Source organism: Lissotriton vulgaris, chromosome 3_1, assembly GCF_964263255.1.
Source record: "Lissotriton vulgaris chromosome 3_1, aLisVul1.2, whole genome shotgun sequence".
In the NCBI taxonomy this organism is placed as follows: domain Eukaryota; kingdom Metazoa; phylum Chordata; class Amphibia; order Caudata; family Salamandridae; genus Lissotriton; species Lissotriton vulgaris.
In genome coordinates this window covers 1,529,473,303-1,529,494,520 of record NC_141689.1, presented here as the reverse complement: position 1 = coordinate 1,529,494,520, position 21,218 = coordinate 1,529,473,303, and the positions used below count along the sequence as shown (strand labels likewise).

At 45.2% G+C, this 21,218-nt stretch overlaps 1 protein-coding gene across 2 annotated transcripts in view; it reads right to left on the bottom strand.

Moving 5' to 3' along the window:
- Nucleotides 1-21,218, bottom strand: part of PAPSS1 (3'-phosphoadenosine 5'-phosphosulfate synthase 1) — a 322,558-nt gene that overhangs the window by 204,082 nt on the left and 97,258 nt on the right. For both annotated transcript variants that reach the window (XM_086962022.1, XM_086962020.1), the window contains exons 3-5: nucleotides 19,240-19,475; nucleotides 16,037-16,175; nucleotides 12,485-12,603 (exon numbers count right to left, since the gene is read on the bottom strand). In XM_086962022.1, the coding sequence (XP_086818148.1) occupies nucleotides 12,485-12,603; nucleotides 16,037-16,175; nucleotides 19,240-19,475 (494 nt within the window). The remainder of the gene's footprint in view (nucleotides 1-12,484; nucleotides 12,604-16,036; nucleotides 16,176-19,239; nucleotides 19,476-21,218) is intronic.

Here is a 21,218-nt window from a genome sequence, read left to right as displayed (position 1 = left end):
TTCAAGTGCGCTGTGAACTCTTTGCTTATGATGTTTGGTTTTCTAGAGGATCTTTTGTATATCCTCAGTTATTATTCATAATTTTTGTATATTTTTCATAAATGGGTACCTTACGGTTGCAACTTATATTGAGGTAGCCTTGCACAGTTTTTCTTGGTGCTAGGTTCATATTTTACAATGAAGGTTAGTCCTCTCCCTCCCAAGGACGGTGTGTTGTAATTCCTATCTTGGTTCATCCCAGCCCCCCACCTTGGAATGTTCAGTACACAACTGTTGATGTGAAGGCTTTAGAGGTGTCCCCAGCTGATTGGAACCTCCGATAGCGAATGACGGCAAAGAAAGACTTCCTCTTTCTTACTCAGCGTCATTGCTTTGCAACAAAACTGATCGCAACACTGCTGGTAACAGTGGGCTATAGCTGAGCAGTTGAAGTATAGTTTATAGTATTAGGTTAGAAACCTGACTATTCCACTTTTTATGCAGATTTCAAGCTCTTTTGCAGCTAAACAAAAATGCTGGATGCAAAATGGGTAAAGTAAAATAGTAATTCATACCTATCCCATCGTGAAATACTAGCAGTGTTTCTGACTGTTGCAATATAGTAATGAGAGTTGGGGCTATTTTTATCAACTCCTGGTGTCTTATCAAAATTATCAATGAAAAAAATAGCCTTGTCATCAGGACCTTAAACAGGACTCACTGGAATAACGAGGCACTGCAGGACCAATTCTGAGCAAGAGTGCCCGGTCTTCACAGCAAGAGAATAATTTGCGCAGTATGTAATGTTATGTTATTTTGTTTTAGCCCTTTTACTATGCATCAGAGTCTTGCCGTTCTTTCAAATGGGTTCTGTGATTTCAGGCACTTGTGTTTGACTGTGTTTACAGTAGTAAACTTTGTTTTGTTAAAAGTATTACTTAACCCCTTCACTGCGGCGGCTATTCCGCCGCAGTGCTAAGGGGGAGGGGGTGGCGGTGCGGCCCGCCCGTGCTCGTGACGGAACCGCTCAGTCACGAGCCTCGGGTGGGCTGTGCTTGTGACGGAACGGTTCCATCACGGCCCCGCCCGCCTAATAGAACGTCCAGCGCAGGCGCGGAATTCGCACCGCGCAGGCACGGCGAGCAGGCCGTGACGGAACCGTTCCGTCACCAGCACAGCCCACCCGAGGCTCGTGACGGAACGGTTCCGTCACGAGCACACAAGGGGTTAATGGTTTCTACTAGATAATGTGAAAACTAAAATGCACTGGTATGGAGTTAAGTCTTCTAACCTCTCACCGGGAGAGGCTGCAATGACCAGATTGGAATTGGGAGGTCGCAGTGGTCTAAGTGGGTTAGGGCCTGCAAGGGCTGAGACCTGGCAAAGAAAAGCAACAAAACAAAACATTGGAAAAGCCAATGGGCTTCACCTTTCTTGATCGAATGACTTTACTAATGCTTTTGTCGATGCTGAGCAGCATAGGCAACAAGCAAAATGTATTTTGTCGTTCCTGTAAAGCATCAGCAAAAAATAAAAAGAGGAAAAAAAAGGTATGATGGCGTGGCCACGTCATTCCCTAAACTTGCACATGTTGCTGCAGTATACGCACGTGTGATGACATATGCACATGCATGCTTCAACATACATGAGTGTGCCTATGGAATGCTGCGGGTGCAATTTGTAAAAATAGTTTACAAATGTGATCTTTAAATACATCAAACTTCATTATCGTTGCACAGAAGTTGGTCGGAAGAAAGGGCTAATGCCAGGAGGTTACTAGACATGAACACATTTTGATGAAAGTGTGATTTCAGGATTACTGAGCCCTTCCTCCATGGGGCCCAGATGATCCGATAGCGGGATACCCAAGGGGTCGAATAGCAGCATGGGTAGACAAAAGACAACCTTATAGTGTTTAGTGGCATGCACATCTGCAGTGGCCATGCTTGAATCTCATGTTTCGGTCCTGAAGAATGCCACAGACTTGCATGAGCCTTTAGGCAGAAACATGTTGATGGTGTATGTGATGATGGGGTACTAATTCCCCTTATCCCCAGGATTGGTTTTTAATACCAAGTGATATTCTACGGAAATATAATGGTCAGTTTGGCATATCACATTGATTTTAAATGTTTATATTTCACAGGTCCGTTCTTAGTTAGAAGTGCCTCCCTGACTCCAGGTGTAGGCCAGCTTTTCATCAAACCAGGTTTTTGAAGAGCATGGGGAGTCCTATGATAAAGCATGACACCTGGTGTTGTGTGAGGACATGCAGTCACATTTTTGTGTATGCCCAGAGGTAGATCGTTACCAGGTGGAGCATGGTATGTTATGTTAATGTTTACTTATAGAACGTGCGTCCACCAAAACAGTCTCTTGGCGCTATGGTGGTAAGAGGCAGCTGCTTATCGATTTATTCATAGGCCTGTTTGAACAAACAAGTTTTCAATTTTTTCCAAAACCACTTCTAGTTCACAGAGGATCTTATTTAAAGGGGGAAGGTGTTCCATGTAGTAGAAACAATCACAAACCTGAATCAGCCAGACACTTTCTTTGGCTTCTGGGAATTACCAGTAGATTGAGGTGTGCCTCCTAGAGCTGGCGGTTAGGGATATATGGCTGGATTTTGGCAGACAAAAAAGCCGGACTTTTACTGTGAAGAGATTTAAAGAGAAGGCACCCAGTTTTAAAAATGCACTCATGAAACCAGTGTAGTTTTTAATCAAGGGATTAATATGGCAGTATCTTGGCTGCTGAAATATCATTGCTGCCGTATTTTGTATTATCTACAGTCTGTTCACAAGCCAAGAGGAAAGTCCTAGGCATAAGGCATTGGCAAAATCAATACGGGACATAACCAAGGCGATTATAATTTGGATGAGCGCCTCAAAGGTAAAATACTTTATTTTGTTTATTTTCCAAAGCTGTTGGAAGCAGGCTGAGGTCACTGCACCTATCTGAGGCTATATGGATAAATCCTTATCTATGAGAATGCCACTTTTCACTACTTTTTTGGGAGAGGAGGAGCACCCATCTCCGAAGGCCAGAAAGCGAGGTTCCAGAGTTTAGATTTGTTTTTTATTATCACTAACTAATTTTTATCAGAGTCCAATTTCAGTTGATTGGTCGATATACATACATTAACCGCATCAATGCTGATGACGGAACAGCTCCGTCATCAGCCGCGGTGGCGCTGTGCTGATGACGGAGCGGTTCCGCCATGGCCCGCCCGACGCGCCTGCGCGGATTCCGTGCCCTTGCTGGGCGTTCTATTGAGCGGGCGGGGCCTTGACGGAACCGCTCTGTCATCAGCACAGCTCACCCGAGGCTGGTGGCAGAGCGGTTCCGTCACCAGCGTGTGAGCTTCCTTGCTTTCCTTCTGGTTGATACTAATAGGCAGAAGAAAATGTTACCAATGTTAAAGCCTGAAGGAGCCACACACTTTACCTCATACTGCCACCAAGAGGTTAGCAGTATATGCGCATGATAATATTTTAAAGACAAGCATTTGCAATGCAATAGGTCTCGCAATCGCGAGATGTTAACCAATTGGCATTGTAAATGACTATGCCATTTATTTATGAGTTTAAAAAACACCTGCAATAATAAAAGGCATTGTCATTTATAATACCAATAGGTCAAAGTATCTAAAATGCCAGATCTATTGCATTGCAAATTGCAGGATGGTGGGGGCGAGCAACATGGATGGCCAGAGTGTTATAAAAGTAATATGGTGGTGGGGTCAACGTTCAGCAGGATGAAAAGCAATATACAGGGAAGTGGGGGGGGAGAAGGTATGGACGACAGAAAGAGGGTGTGGGTCGGGGGAAGTAACATAGATGACAGGGTGGAGGGCAGCAGTAAACAGCTAGAGAGAAATGTAGAGGCAGAGGGGGTGAAGCACTCTTTCCTCAATGCGGGTTAATTAAAACCAAGGGTCACTAAAAATATTTTGTAAAAAGAGATAACATGGTTTCAATCTTGTTAACTCTGTATTTTAAATGTTGTTGTTTGTTTTATGATTGTATAATCAAGACTGTCATAAAATATGACACAAGAGTTGCTTTATAAAAGAAAGTCATTTGAGATCCCCTAGTTTTAATCTGTGTTTGAAATTCCGGTTGACCAGTTGCGTCTTAGATGGTATCTATTGAATTTAGTTAGGATTTGTATTTAACCAACAGTCACTGCTCAAACAAAGGAGTTGTTGGCAGGTAACGAGTCAGAATTAAAACCGAATCAGTCTTACATTTTTGCTAAGGTCGTAAACGGAGTATCCTAAATAGTATAACACGTTATTTAAAGCATTTAGAAACGGATTTAGAGTGTGTGACATGTTCAAAAGTAATTACGTTATTTGTGAAGTTCTTATTGGAAGAGGAGTGGCGCTGCAGCCAGGGCGACTGACTTCGGAATCTGGGGATCACGGTTCGATCCCCGGTGCCGGCAGCAGATTAGCCCAGCGCCATGTGACTCTGGGCAATAGCTTGCTTAATCTTCCCGACAGCCCCCAGCACCTAGAGACCCTTATGGGTGATTGTTCGCGCTTTACAAATGTGGATTATTATTATATTGCACAGCCTTCCGATCCACACTATGACTGCAGCATGACGCCATATACAAATTACAGCTCATCGACACGTCCTGCTGCTGTAGAGGCGCATGCATGCATTGAATGCAGCTTGGGGCCTCGGAGAAGTCCCAGATTTTCCAAGGGGCAAGCTCCGGTTATCACCCCGGACTGCAGCCTGCCACTGTGGATTCTGATGTCTTTTGCCCTGCCGTCCAGAGCACAGTTCTGCCCCCGAGAACAAAAAACGAAACCCAAAGGCAGAGACTGTAGTGTTAAAAAAACAAGTTAGCACTAAACGTCTCACCCTGTAAAGCCAGTAGATCATTAAGGGATACCTTCGTATTCATTATTTTTAATAATAACGACTTAATGTTTTATAATATGACCGCCATTTTTCGTTGTTCAAAGGTGTACCAAAATGAAATTCTTAAAAGTCTAATCCTTTGTGTAACTGAAGAAATGCTGAATAAATATTGCCACTGAGGTATTTTATTTACCAAACATTTCTTATTATCACTTAACGAAGATCCAGACAGCTCGGTGCGAATATTCTTGCCTTCTTCCTACCTGCTGCCTAAGCTTGATCTCAAATCACAATTCCATGCAGCACCCATCAGTTTAGACTTGCAAACTTTAGTACCCTTCTCGCTTTAAATATGCTGGGGTCCCAAAATCAAGTAATCAACAGTTGATACCGCTGCCATCTCCCCCCCGACACACACCCAGTGAATCGTTTAGCTTGCAGCAAAGTCACAAAGACTCTCATGCAGACAGAAAGAAACCAGTCACACACAGTATCCGAGGGCAGCTGTGGATTACGTTTAAGAACAAAGTTGAGATCTGGACAAACTGGGTGGGCGAGAGAGTGAGTTCTACATTTAAAAAATGTGTTTTTTTTAATGTGCCAAGCAGAAAGTGAAACACGGAAGGAAGGGAGGGTTGGAAGACTGCCACGAACACCGTTAGGGGCAGAGTTAAGAATAATAAACACTCCCCGCAAATGCAATCATGCCCTTAAAATGGTGCCCGAGGATAGGGGACAGGCCAGGGAAGCCAACTCCATTTGTAAAGTTTAAATTCAGGGTTCCCTTGGGACATGGTTACCCCAGTGACTAGAAAAATACAAGTTCACAGGGCCATAGTTTAAGAAACAGAAAGGAACAATCTACCCTTTCAAATCTCCCACTACCCTGCGCTCCTGACCCAGAGTTCCTCTTCCCCCCCCCACCCCCCCCCCCGCCACCCCCTCCTCCACAGGGAATGGCTCTCCTGGTTCCATACGGCTCTCACCCAAACAAACATTTGCAATGGAATAGGACTCACATTTACGCGAGACCTATTGCTTTGTAAATGGTAGTGATCACGGACAACGGGGAGCAGCACGGACAACGAGAGTGCGAAGGCACGGTAGGCATCACAACAACGGGAGGGACGGCAGGGGAGTGTTATTGGAAGGCATGGACAACGGGGGAGAAGGCACAAATAATGGGAGTGAGGGGGTTGAGGGGAGTAAAGATGGCACCAAAGCAAGTTGTGCCTGCAGTAGGACAGTCACCATTGTCAATAAAGTAAATAGTGCTCACCCACTAAATAAAGCATGCCATGTTAGGAGCGAAGTAAAAGGTCCAGTCCTTATGGGGGGGCAACAAATGGAGAAAGGGCGGTACTGAAGCAGGACTAACAAGCCTCATAATGAATCGGAAGCCAGCGTTTACCAAAGACATTGACACCAGCCAATTACAAATATGGGCAGAGAGTGGGCGAGGCTTCCACAGCACTTCCACAACATACCCTACTAAAGCATGCTTCGCAGAGCGAGCAGCGCATGCATGCTGCAACGCTAGGCTCAACCTAAAACATTAGTAACCAAAAGTGAGTCGAGCACGCATCTACTAATACACCTAGCATTACACAGACTATAACCACATGCATAGCATCAGTTTAACCATCATAACCTACTGAACCCACTGGCTGGCTTGCATGCAAATCTCTAGCAAGTGAAATAGAGAATTACATAAAGAGAGAGTACCGTATTTTCCGGCGTATAAGACGACCCGGCGTATAAGACGACCCCCTACTTTGCTTAATAAAATGTAGGTTTCGTGCTATACTCGCCGTATAAGACTACCCCCACTTCCAGTGCAGTCCAACGCAGTCCTGCATAGCCATTTTGAGAATGTATTTTATTTTATTTTGGCTCGTACTTTGTATGCTTTGTATTCTTTGTATGCTTTTGTAACCTGCACACTTATCACTTTTTCTCCAGGAATGTACCGATTGCTACCTCATGTATTTTGGTTGCTCGCTATTGTCACTTTTGATCCATGTAACTTAATGTTTGCTTTTGTAATTTGTCCATTGTTATTGTTGCTCACATCAGCCCATTTTTATATAATGCAGAAGCAGTCTGACACCTTCGGGTGTAGTCCGCGCTATGTAAAAATGTATGAAAACATTCCTTCAGATTTAGCATCCGGCGTATAAGACGACCCCCGACTTTCCAGAACATTTTAAGGGGTTAAAAAGTCGTCTTATACGCCGGAAAATACGGTAATACTCCTAGATTTCAAGGAAGTGGGTTTGTGCAAACTTGGAAAACATTTTGTGCAACTTCTTTGCCTTTTCCTGCATACGAGTGAATCCAGCAGTATTTAGTTATGTTGAAATGAGGGCCACGTCACAGCTCTGCATGTTTCATGTACTGATATTCAACTGCATCTCCCTTCCCCCTCAAATGGGGTGATCTTTGGGAATACCAGCCAAGTTCCGTCATGCTACGTGGTAGCAGAAATAAATGTACTTTCAAGTCCGCTCGACCGGTGCGGTTTGCCAGCTTTGGCCCTACTTAATCAGATAGGATGAACATGTTACTGCCAATCTTTCTTGAGCACTCAGCTCTGCTGATTAAATTCCAAGTGCCCATTGAGCTTCGAATATGTCAAAAGTGATTTTAGCTGTTATCGGAGAGCCTAGGAAGAATGTTCGTAACACAAAGATTAGAGAAATAAGAAAACCCAAAACCACCTTAGGTAGAATCTTTTGATGTTGACGAACATCAACCTTTGCGCTAAGATTTTCAGTGAGAGGTTTGTATACCGATAAGGGCTGCAGTTCAGAGACTTATCAAGCAGATTTTTCAGCAACCAGAAAGACTACCTTCCTTGAAAAATACCTGCAATTCTATTTATGCACATGGGCGAAGGGAGCGAATAACAGCCTAGCCAGCCTAATATCTGCATTCTCCATTGGTGCCAGTCGCCATATGGAGAGAAAATCTCCACTTTGCTCTTTCAAGCAACACTTGCAACATCCGCACTTTGAAATCTGCTAGGTCAACATGCTATGGTGACGTTGTTTACCGACATTCTCATTGGCGAGCACTCCCCCCTGCCACTGCTACAGTTTTTTGTACATACACGTCCATTTAGGGTGAGAACCAGTGTTGTCTCGTATAGGTTTGTGCAATTACAATGAAAAAAAAAACACATCTCTCATCTTCTAGGCAGCCTACAGGAGCATTTAAAGACTATTGGAGCCTTTAAAGACTATTGCTATAATGTATACTTCGGCAAGGGGTCCGTATTTTAAGCAGATGACACCCAGCCTATCCTATCTGTAGTTTCCCTTGAGATGAATCCGTAAGCTGGAGCTGGTTCAGAACATTGGGTTCATAAAATCAATTGTGTCCGATTCACACCGCATGTATCATTGCCTCAATTCAAGCCACCTGACCTAGTCCTCCAAGCAGAAATGCACACAGGCAAGATATCCCTTCCATGGAGCCCCCCTCCTTTTGTTAAGGTTGACTCTTTTCCTTTACCATTCTGTGCATTAAAAATAGGCATCTCAGCAGCAGGGTCTTCCAGTGATCACTCTTCAGCTATGGGAGATCCTGCCACTTGCACTTCAGCAGACTGAATAACAAAACACTCCATAGGGCCCGGAAGATGCACTTATTTTGTTAGCGGGGATATTTTTTAACCAATGCAGTCTTCTTAGTAATCTCTCAGTCCTAGCCACCAAAATGCCTCTCTGTAAACGTGCACTTCGAAATCTCTGCCTTACTCAAATCTATCCAGGAGGGCACCGCCGACGGAGGAGGTGAAGGGCGGACACACAAAGTGAGATGTCTTGATCCTGGCAGACACCGCTCCAAGATGGTGCCACTAAGCTTTTTTCATAATGCAGACGAATACAAGGGTGCTGGCAGCAGACACCAATTCTTACCCGGTTCAGAGAGGCAGTGGTAGGAAGGCAAGCACCAAGCTTCAATATTGGTTAGCCACTTCCGGGCATATTTTAACTGGGCATTCTGAGCTTTCTCCAAAAAGGAGAGGGCTGTGGCAGGCACCAAATGGTCAAAGCAATATGTATCCCAAGAGAGAGCTTGTAGGTTTTCCAAGTGGGAACTCTACAATGTTCAAACATTTCCCAGCACAGAGGAACACTGGAAATCCGAAATGCACGGAGTATGGGTATTAGAGGAGGGACGGATGGGACATTCCATGCTGGGGAAACTTTCTTGGTGAAGATGTGCAGGCAGAGCAGCCAAGCCTGAAAAAGGGTTTAGGGGGTCATTTGTTCTCCAGGAGAGATGGGGTCTTGCAAGGACTGAATACGGGACTGTGTAACCCTTCCCAGAAGGCTGCAGGCTTTACCCTGTTGAAAGTTCCTTGGGTAACATCATGCCCATGCTGCAACAAGGAGCTACGCTTCAATATTTGCACACAAAAATACCATATCCATGTGTAAAACAACATCCACCCAGTACATGCCCATTTAATACTTTAGCATGTGCATACACACATACAATTATAACCACTCACCAATAAGTGAAGGGAAAATTGAAGAACCTTGTGATGTATAGGGGCCTGAAAAAATGTACTTGTTTGGGTGGGCAAATGGACTCCTCTCCGATTTGGTAAAATGGCCTGTGCCCCCAATACCTTCACTGTCTGCTTAGGAGACAATAGTCACACATTACCCTGGCAGGGGTACACTTTAGGTGCACCACATTCCAGCAAGGCCTTGCGGACACCTGATAAAGCAACCCAAAAGATCAAGGGGGCCTACAAATGTCAACAGGGGGTGGGAGGTGGTCACCCAGAGAGTTATAATAATCCATATTCGTAAAGCGTAAACATATTACCCTTAAGGTTTCAAGGCACTGGGCCGTCATGGAGAATAAGTGAGCTATTTCCCACAGTCATATAATGCTGAGCTGCTGCCGGCGATGAGCCGTGAGCCCCATGCTCCAGAGTCAGCTGCTCTGGACGCTGTGCCACACCTCTCCGGTTGAGAGGCGAGTTGAAGAGAAAGGAATAGTGGCACATCTACATGTTTTAAAACATCCACAAAAACAAAAACGTGCCATGCTGTCACCTTTGAATAGGAGACGTATCTACATTTCCAGACGGACACAATTAAGATTAAAAGGCCTGCTTGAAATCGTACGACAACGCAAAAAAAAAAATATGCAGGCTACAGCTCTAGAGTTGATCAAAGAGAAGCAAACAGCTCATCAGAAGCAGAAAACATTCTCTCACGTGACTAGGATATAGGAGCTGTATACTGGCGGCTCCTGATTGCAGTAGAGACGGGAAAAATGGGGGGAGTGAAGTGGGGGGGGGGGCAAAAGGGTGGGGGTTCACGGGGTGTTAATTTTAAAGTAGAATAATCTTACCTTCCAGAGTCCTGCGTCGTCTCTCCTGACCTGCTGTCCTGTCTCGTCAGGAACAGGAAGCAGGCAGCCTCCCTCCCCTAAGCCAATCATAAAACTGTAATGGCAGTGTTGTGATTGGTAGGGACGCCGACCATCCAGGCGCCTAGGGGGAGGCCATTTTCTCCAGGCAAGTTGCATTGCAGCCTATGTGGAGAAAGGGCAGAGAGCGTAGGACTGCTTTGGTTGGCCCTGGGACCGACCAAACAGCCAGCGCCCTCCGCAGTGTGTAAGCCACTCCTCCCCTGCCCTAGACTAGACCCGCCCACCCCCAACCAAACACTTATGCTTTCTCGCAGTGCGAGAAGCAGAAACATAAATTTGTAGTTTTACCATTTTATGTTCCTGCTTCTCGCACTGTGAGAAAGCAGTGGGGGGACCCTCCTCCGCCCTAATGGATGAGCCGCCCCTGCCAGATTGTCATTCACTCTGGTTTATGGGTATCAAAGACAACTCCAACAGTGAAAAGGTATGTGCCCTCAACTACTCTCCTTGTCGAGTTCCCGGAAGGTCTTTTATAATATAACCCTTAACAGGCCTGGGCACGTGCACCTAATAAGCGGCGTACCGTGCTGCCGCATGGATGACTTAAGGCTACGCACCTTCAATCCACCACTTTCTACGGGAACTGAAGGCCCTAAACCACCTGAAGACTACTCAGATCGAAAACCATACGAACTGCACTTGTATCCTTTCAGCTGCAGAATTAAGCAGTTTCTGCATCTGTGCCTTTGAGGTCAATGTAGCCAGGAGCAGACAAAATAACGGAAGAGAACCGAACCCAACCGCTAGATGGCAGGATTGCCAGAAGAACGGAATTCATTAACAGGTCAGGCTGTAAAAAACAACGAAAAGCAGGCAAGAAAGTGAGCCACATCCAACCGCTAGATGGCAGGATTGCCTAAAGCAAGCGATTCACTCACCGGCTCACTCTAAAAATGAAGCAACTTGCACAGCGTTAGCCATTAAAGGGGCACAATATTCAGGTATATTTTTTATTTGCCATGCTACAATTTCTTAATATCCAATAGGCGGGGTCGGACTAGCCTCTAGGGCAACTGGGCTGAGCTAGAAGGGCTGCTCTGATAGGTCAAATTATGGACATTTTTGGGGGGCTCTCGTAAGTCTGTTGTATGGTCTGGAGGGCCAGTTTTAATGTTGACTTTTCTTATATTACCACAAAACATTGCCTGCAGGTAGCAGCAATGCTTGATTATCCGATACCTTGCAAACATATACAGCGCCTTCACACAAGTTCCCAAGTTCCTCGATTTGCAACTATGGGACACTTTTTAACTTTCTGATTTGGTAAGGGCGGGCAATTTTATGTTGGTATCCAGACCTATTTTCTGTTCCAGTCCGACCCCAAACAGGTTGGTCTTCGTGTTCATTCATTATTTATGCTAAGTAATTATTATGTTTAATGTCCTTCGACGCTATTAATTTAACCTTCTGCCCCCTTTGACATCTTCCTGGGGAGCAAGGATACAAATTGTTGATATATAAGGGCATAATGCAATATTCACAGTGGGCCAGATTCACAGAACTAACTTAAGACAAAATCCTAAACTTACTACCCTTTTCGTATTCACAGAAGGCACTTACTCATTTCGGTATTCACAGAAGTTAGGAGTCCTAACTTTAGAACTCCTAAATGCCTTCTGTGAATACCGAAAGTCTTAAAATTAGGATTTTTCTCAGTTTAGTAGTAGTAGTAGTAAAGTTGAGAAAAATCAAAATGTTAAGACTTTCGGTATTCACAGAAGGCATTTAGGATTCCGAAAGTTAGGAGTCCTAACTTTACTACTACTAAATTGAGAAAAATCCTAACTTTAAGACTTTCGGTATTCACAGAAGGCATTTAGGAGTCCTAAAGTTAGGACTCCTACTTCTGTGAATACCAAAATGAGTAAGTGCCTACTGTGAATAACAATATGGTAGTGAGTTTAGGATATTGTCTTAAGTTAGTTCTGTGAATCGGGCCCAGTATTCGCACACCAGCAAGTGAAAAAAACACGACGGAAAAAATAATTGGCGTCTTAACCCAACTCCTATGCGCAATGTCCGGCGCTATATAATACATTTAATTAAAAAAAACAAAGTGATTCATGGAAAATCACTGACCCCAAAAGCACAATGGTGAGTCTTCCCAAGACAACTGCTTCCCTCTTTGCCAGCATTTTAAATGTATACGGTATAGCGCCTAGCCTTACCCGCTCTTGCAGGAGCTCCAAGACTTGTTGTATGGAATCATTCACTTCGCAAGACTCTGTCTTCAAGACCAGCTCTGGGGCTTCGGGCTTCTCATATCCAGAGTCGATACCGGTGAAGCCTGCCGGACACAGAAGAGAGACAGGATCAACCCCCAGCATTTGGACTATCAGAAAACCACTCGATTTTAATTACTTTTGCAACAGATTTTTAAAATAAAAGTAATGGGGACAGCCCGAGCTGCTGGAGGTGCCACGTTTGTGATTACAGTGCTTTAAATGGGCCAGTACTGTACATCACGAGGTACTTCTATTTTTCCATTTCAAGCACTGGATTTGTTGCCCAGGCAATGAGAGCGCTTTTAAAATCCAGAGGGTGATTTGCTAAAAGAGGGAACTCGCTCATCGCATCCCTATTCACTGACCTCACAAACATTCGCTGGAATGTCAGATACAATGAAAAACATGTGCCATTACACTTTACGTGTTATCAACTCTGTAATGGGCAGCGGCAGCTCCTCTGCTAAGGCAGAGAAGTGTGGAAAAAGGAAAAACAAAATGATAACATTGTGTTATTTTATTTTTTCGGCCCGTTTTGCGTATGGGGCTGTCATCACAGCCAGCAACGGGGGTGGGAGGGGGCTGATGTGTGTTTGGGGCACTTAAGAGCGCACGACGTTTGCCCGTCCATCTTGGGCCAGCCAAATAGTCTTATGTTGTTAGCATGTTCTTCTCCTGGCTGTATTGCACAGCCTGGGTGGAGAACATGCACAGGCTCCCACTCCCACTCAGAGCGCGGAACCAGGGCACTCAGACCAATCACAACGCTGCTATCACGCTGGAGACAGCAGCATTGTGATTGGCTTAGGGGATTCTGTGTGCTTCCTGCTTCCCGAAGAAACAGAGGAGAGGCGACGACCGGCAGCCAGGTAAGTGACATTTTTTTTTCTACCACCCCCATCCCCGCCCCACCCCTAATATTCTGTGGCAGCCGCCAATGGTAATGGGGCACACGAAAGGCTGAAACGAAGTACTGAATCTTTCATGAATTGTGCAGCTGAAGTTAATTACTATTCTGAATCTTCAAGGGACTGCGAGTTCTACCATGAAATACGGGATACTGTTTTATTTCAGCTGATACTGGAGATGCAAGCAAAGCTGTTGACCTATGATAAAGACTCAACAGCCCAGAAGACGTTCATATTCAATGGAAATGAAACGTTGGCTGGGTCTGTGTTTTGGAATACATTAGATGAAAGAAAAGACTACTTTTTTAAAATTATGTACTACGTTTGAGTGCATTTATCCTTCTGGAATCAAGCAGAACTAAAGATTGGAGCCACGACATTTTAAATCATGAATTAATGGTGCACATTATGTGGTATAGGAGGCAGCAGCGGTTCCTCTATGGGAGAGGATGAATGACGCCCCCCCACTCCAATTGCTGGGCAGAAAGCATCAACATTGAAATAGTAAAAGAATAAATTTTATTACCATTTTATTTTTTACTCTTTCTGCCATCAAACTGAGTGCGCAGGCAGGCCAGGACCAGAGCGTCACTGCTGCCAATGACCGGCAGCAGTGACGATTGGGCACTTAAGTTTGCATTGCGCATGTTGGTTTCGCCAAACCGACATGCGCTATTCAAACCTTTCCAACCCGGCTGTCTTGGACAGCTGGGTTGGAGAGCAGGCACAGGACTACAGTGCCTTTTGGAGCATGGAGCCAGCCAATCAAGATGCTTTAGAACAGAGTATTGATTGGATGAGAGAGTTCGCTGTGGGCTTCGCACTTGGAGGACGAGCTGCAGAACGGGGACGAGTAAGTGTTTTTTTTAAATGTGTATATTATTGTGTATAGGTTATGTGTATTATGCTTATGTGTATATGTATATTTGTTATGTGTATTTTTTTCTTGCACCCCCCAACGTGATATAACACCAACTACCACTGATATGAGGTTAACATCAAAGTAACATAGTTTTCTGTTGTTTACACCAGCAGATCAAGCCCATGGCCAGCTAGGCTCTGGCGAGTTTACGCCATTTGAATGGGATTAAAGGGAAATGATCTGAGAGTGCGATGAAAGTGGCTAAATCTACTATTTGTAAACTAAACATCATCACTGTCCGTTCTTCACAGAAAAGCATGTATTAAGAAAGAACTTGCCGCTAAAGCCACATATTTGTTTTCTTGACTAGGTTTCGACACATTTTGTTTCAATCCTGAACATAGCCCTATATTTCAACACAGCTTCCCAATACACCACACAACGTTGCAAAATAAGTATTTCTGTTTAAGGTGTCCGTTTGATAACTTACTGGGGTAGAGTATTCAGTGGTGGGCTTTTATGGCTCTTCTTTAAATAGTTTCACAGACACATGAGGGCCTGGGGAGTCGGATATTTAAAAGAACCAGCACATGCAGGATTTTCTTGTGTGAGCTGGGGCCGAGGGATACAATGTTGCAGATTACCTAGAGTCCCATTTCAGATTTACTCAATCCATGGGCTCTTGCCAGAGGTTGTACAAGGCTTTTATGCCGCATGCATGGATTAGATCCATGCATGACTACTACAGTTAAATTGAATCCTTTCAACTTTGAATTGTGGACTAGGAGCCTTGAGCCCTTATACGGATAGACTACTGTTGGATTCTGTACCAAGTTTTATCTATGCACCGCTAAAGGTTGCACCCCCCCCTTTTTTTCCCTTTCTGTCCTGATGAAGACCCGCATAGAAGGTCACAATTCACCTCAACTAAAAGTCGGGTCGAAATATCAACATACTTTTGCAAGACAGGGTTGAATATTCAGATCCTTATGGAGGGTGTACATTGATTTACGGGCCACCTATCTCTAGCATGGATATATCTTGAATATTAGAAAATACACTCAAATAGGCTTATTGCATACACTGATGTGTTAGTTTTTTTGTGCTATTGTCATTTATTATTCCTTCCTCTTATGTGTCACTTTAACCTCTATGAGCACTTTTTTCTTGCACTATATAGAGCAACCACAATACCATTCAATATGTATGCATTACTGACTGATAAAATAGAAATTGAATTTATTTAGCAAATTTTATTTGTGGTTGGTCTGTTTTCTCTCTCTTACAATGATCAATTTGCGTTGATTGAGATAAGTGAATTAATGTTGTATTTTCCTTTTCACTTTTGCCACTAGGACCATTTTGTTATGTATGGAACTGTACCCAGGTCCTTTGGCCATTTGGGTTACCCCATTATTCCGTGAGGGCCCGCGGTAGTCGGATATTTAAAAGAACTAGAAGGTGCATGATTTTTCCGTGAATGTGCCTTGTATGCACACAATGCAGGAGCTGCCGAAGGCCCTGGGTAGTGTAATATTTAAAGGAACCAGCAAGTGCATGATTTTCCTTTGTGTGTGCTATGCTTGCACACAAGGCATCAGCTGCAGAGGGCTCATTGGGAGTCAAATATTTAAAAGAACTAGCAGATGAATGATTTTCCTGAGTGTGCGCTTATGCCTGTACACAAAGCGTGAGCTGCAGAGGGCCACGTTGGCACATACAAACCTTTGATTTCCCCAGCTCTGGCCTTCTTGTAAAGCCCCTTCACGTCTCTCTGTTCACACACGTGCAGAGGAGCATCAACAAATACCTCGAAGAAAGGCAAACCAGCTGCCTCGTGGATCTTTCTGGCGTTGTTGCGATCCTAGGAGACAGAGAGAGATGCCAATCATCATTCAAAGAATCATTCGTTAGGCTGGGGTAACTGGGCCTTATTATAAACATATACATTATAAATGCAAATGTGAAAATTTTAATAAGCTATTTATTTCGTTTGTTGACTGTGGCGAGCACTATTACCTTTGTTCCTCTAAGGTGTGCGCGCACTTGAGCGCCTGCAAACCCCATGACCATGCTGTGTATTAAGAAGCTGAAGGCACACAGATCATAAGCATAAAATGCCGAAAAACAGGTGCTTTATTTTTCCTACAGCCTTCAGAAAAAGGTGAATGCTTTCTAGCAAAACAAAGCCTGCCTCCTTCACCTAACTGAGGCGTCCTATATTTGTCACCTAGGAATGTGACCGCAAGACTGCAATAAATTTGAATCTCTCTCAATCCCCACCAGTCTCTCTCCCTCAATCCCCCACCAGTCGTCTCCCTCAATCCCCACCAGTCTCTCTCCCTCAATCCCCACTAGTCTCTCTCAATCCCCCCTAGTCCCTCTCCTTCAATCCCCCCCTGTCTCTCTCCCTCAATCCCCCCCGTCTCTCTCCCTCAATCCCCCCCGTCTCTCTCCCTCAATCCCCCCCGTCTCTCTCCCTCAATCCCCCCCGTCTCTCTCCCTCAATCCCCCCGTCTCTCTCCCTCAATCCCCCCCGTCTCTCTCCCTCAATCCCCCCCGTCTCTCTCCCTCAATCCCCCCCCGTCTCTCTCCCTCAATCCCCCCGTCTCTCTCCCTCAATCCCCCCAGTCTCTCTCCCTCAATCCCCCCGTCTCTCTCCCTCAATCCCCCCGTCTCTCTCCCTCAATCTCTACCTGCCTCTCCCTCTGCCCCCACCTCTCTGCTTCTGCCTCTCTCCCTCTGCTTCTGCCTCTCTCCCTCTGCTTCTGCCTCTCTCCCTCTGCTTCTGCCTCTCTCCCTCTGCTTCTGCCTCTCTCCCTCTGCTTCTGCCTCTCTCCCTCTGCTTCTGCTTCTCTCTCCCTCTGCTTCTGCTTCTCTCTCCCTCTGCTTCTGCTTCTCTCTCCCTCTGCTTCTGCTTCTCTCTCCCTCTGCTTCTGCTTCTCTCTCCTTCTGCTTCTGCTTCTCTCTCCCTCTGCTTCTCTCTCCCTCTGCTTCTCTCTCCCTCTGCTTCTCTCTCCCTCTGCTTCTCTCTCCCTCTGCTTCTCTCTCCCTCTGCTTCTCTCTCCCTCTGCTTCTCTCTCCCTCTGCTTCTCTCTCCCTCTGCTTCTCTCTCCCTCTGCTTCTCTCTCCCTCTGCTTCTCTCCCCCCTCGTTAGAGGCCAGCGCAGTATACAATTGATGAACTACGTGTGGGCACCTTGGTTTATTAAGATATGCTGCTCAATAATGCTTCAGATATACTTATGGTTGTAGGTAAGCGCACAGCAACCTTGTTTTTTGTATGCCAAGAACGTTACAGCACAGACATGCTATGCTTAATGTATCACACTGAAGAAAACACCAATAGGCGCTCGTTTAGCTGGGAACACATGCATCTGTGCATATCGCAACAATTGTTATTAGCACTCTGGATGGAGGGTTGAAAGCTGGGCAACCAATCAGAAAGCTCCCATCATTCTATGCTGCCACCGCTTAATGTTCCGCTGGTTCGCTGCCGCCCCCGGCAGCGCAGCAGGAGCGGACTCATACCTGAAACATACATTGGAAAAAAACAGAACTCCAATGTCTTGCAGTGCTCCCTCAGCCTCTTATCAAGCAGCCAGGTGAAAAACACATGGCTGTTCAGGCTCCTCACTTTAATCATGCTAAGCCTGAGGCCTGAAGCCTGAGGCAAAATCAGCCACAAAAAAGGTATAAAAACGGTCTTTACGTTCAGGACTGAAGGCTGTGCAGTGATCAATTTACCTGCAGTTGCCTTCGGCTTTCCAGAATAAAAGAAAAAATCAGCAGGGAAGTAATGGCAACCAAGCAGGAGTGACAACAGGAGAGGCAGTACTTGATTTGTTCTGGTGGCTACAGGCGATGAGTACCAAGAGTCATTTCAGGGGGCCAGGAATTATTTTTCATCATCAGACCGTGACACAGAGCAAAAGACAAGTGCAAAAAAATGGGATAAAGGAAGAAGAGAAATATGGCCAACAGAAGCAAAAGAAGAAAGCAAAAATGAAAAGAACATGCACGGGTGAAATAAAGAGAAAGGAAGTGTAGGACAGTAGAAGAGACATTAGGATGACTCAAGACAAGCTAGCCTTGGTATTTGCTAACCCTGGCTTTCGACAGCTGGCTGCTATGAAATACTTTGGGTACCTGCACTTTAAACATTTGGAGTACTAGAAAGTGGGGAAAAAAAAGAGCACAAAAACTAATCAGAAGCAAGTGAGGGCAAAAATAATCCAACTGCTGGGAGTCTCTTTCTACAGCCCTTGTATGAGTCTCTCCTCAAAACCGGTCCCATTACACTCCTCTCCACCCAGCCACATGTATAATGCTCCACACGGATGTATGACGTTACAACGCATACTTTTACCACGCATGCTGTTACAACTCAAGTATTACAACGAAAACCTTTACAACGCATTACACTTGGGGGTGCTGGATAGTGAATAGTTTAATTTACTATTCCAACTCCAGTCCCCGTGGACACTAGGGAAGGTGTTGGATAGTAAATTAAAACTATTCCTTATCCTAGAGCGCCCCCCAGTGTAATGCGTTGTAATGGTTTTCGTTGTAATACATGAGTTATAATAGCACTGCGTGGTAAAAGTTGCGTTGTAAAGGTTGCATACCGCTCCACACACCTGTACCTCAGGGACATCCTAGGAGTCACTTGCTCACAACTACGTCTGCAAATTCAGTTCGAAATTGTCTTTGCCTGGGGAAGAATGACAGTTTGAGGGACATCATGTAGCAGACAAGACAAACACAAGCCTTGCAGGAGATGGATCAGTAGCTCAAAGAGGTTGCCACTGCATCATTCGGAGTGCTGTACAGAACCGATCTCATTACACAATCCATAGGTTGACGCGCCAAACCTGTGGCTTGTAACACAGACATCTCAGCAGGGTCTAACTCACTAGGCCATCTTACCTTGGCATACGGGGAAATAAAACTGGCAATGCACACCAGGCCTGCATCGGCAAACAATCTGGCAACTTCAGCAATTCGGCGGATGTTTTCTTCGCGGTCTTCTTGAGAGAAACCAAGGTTTTTGTTAAGGCCCTGACGAATGTTGTCCCCGTCCAGCGTGTAGCAAGGTATGCCATGGCACACAAGTAGTTCCTCCAGTGCCATGCTTAGGGTGGTCTTTCCAGCTCCAGACAGACCTATAATGGTAAGAAACGTGTGTCAATCAGGCAAAGAAGAGGTCCTTTACAACCACTAGTCACATTTCACATGACTGCACAACTGGCATACAAAGGCTACTCGCACCCACTCACCGATCCCTCCAGTTTTACTTATGGACTCCCACCCATGTTTACCGGTGAGAACAGCAAATTTTCAGGGCCATTACAAAAAACTAAAACACACGCTTTAAGGCCAAAAGGGACATGTACTGATCTGGCAGGGACCGATGCAAGATGTACTGCGTCCTTTGCGATAACCAAACTGAATAGTGCGACATTCAAAGACACAGCACTTCACCTTGTATAATACGAATGTGATTACACATGCGGCATTTTCTCAGTCACAAATTCTGCTTGCATCAATACCAGCCTGCGAGAACAACGCAAAGCAAGAAACAAAATGAGGGAGAATGAAACTCTCCAATCTATAGATCAATCTTTTCTCTTGATGGAATACCTAGTCAAAGTGTCCACAATGGGGCTATCTAAGAGGGCGCCTTGGCTGCTGCCTTGCAAATTAGGTCGATACTCTATACTCTGCATCTCCTAGTTTTGTTTTTCACCATTTTTTTACTTTCTGTAAGAGCGATTCACCTGAAGAAATGCAAAGCAGTTCCCAAGCATTCAGGGTTGCTTGATGAACTGGCAAGGCAAGCAGGGCGGGACTGGCCGTAGCGGGCATCGGGCGTTTCCCTGGGAGGCTGGAAGGGTGGGGATCGGTTCTGCAGTGGTGGGGCCGGTTTTGTTATTGGAGTCAAGTTTGACAGAGGTGCTACAATATCGGCCCCAATAACAAAAGCAACAGCGTTTCACACTTTCACACCTGCACTCCCTTCCTTAAAAGGGGGGGGGGGGGGGGGGGGAGTTTATGGTGAGATGGGGGGGGATCCAAAAAAAATTGCCAGGGCTGCTTTAGGTTCCTAGTCCAGCCCTGAAGGCAAGTCTACTGGAGAAAGCCACTGTTTTATTCCAGGGATTTCGCATCGGCTCCCTGTGCAGCTAGTGGTTTGTGCCAGCTTTTGTGCCGAGATGAAACAGCATGAGACTGTACTGCAGAAGCAGATTATTCTGGAGAGCACCTAAGAACTATGTGGATTCTGCAGCTAAGCAGAGTAGGGCAATATGAGAGCCAGGGTGTTGACTGTAAGCTCGTGGCACTGCTGACCAGACTTGCAGGACATCTGAAAGGACAGATTCTGCTCTAGGTGAAGTCACCATTTATCTTGGAAGGATATAAAAAAGTAAAAATAAGGCAACAGGCCTTTTACCATTTATGCACCAAGGATCTGTAACAACATTCCTGTAACCATAAAGACAGCCCCAAGGTTGCTTTACTTTAGTAAAGAGTTGAAGATACACCTCTTTTAAAGAGCACTACATCAGAAAGAAATATTCCACTATAGCCTTCGAGCCTGACATAGTGGACTCTACTGGCCATTAAAGGCCCGCTCCAGCGTTAAAGGCCCGAGCCAAAGGAGTAAACTGAACAAATATTGGAATGTTGATGGTCCGGGCTTCTACCAGCCATTAGAAGCCTGGAGCACATCATTGTCTTCAGTGGAGCGCTCAACATTTCTATGATCAAATAACCAGCTCCCTCTACTATCGTTCATTGGCTGAAGGCTTGCCTTTCACCCTCTGCAGCACGGTACAAGCTTTGTGGCTAGGTTCACTCTATACAAATACTGAGCACCTCTGACATAAGACCTTTTTTTCAAGAAA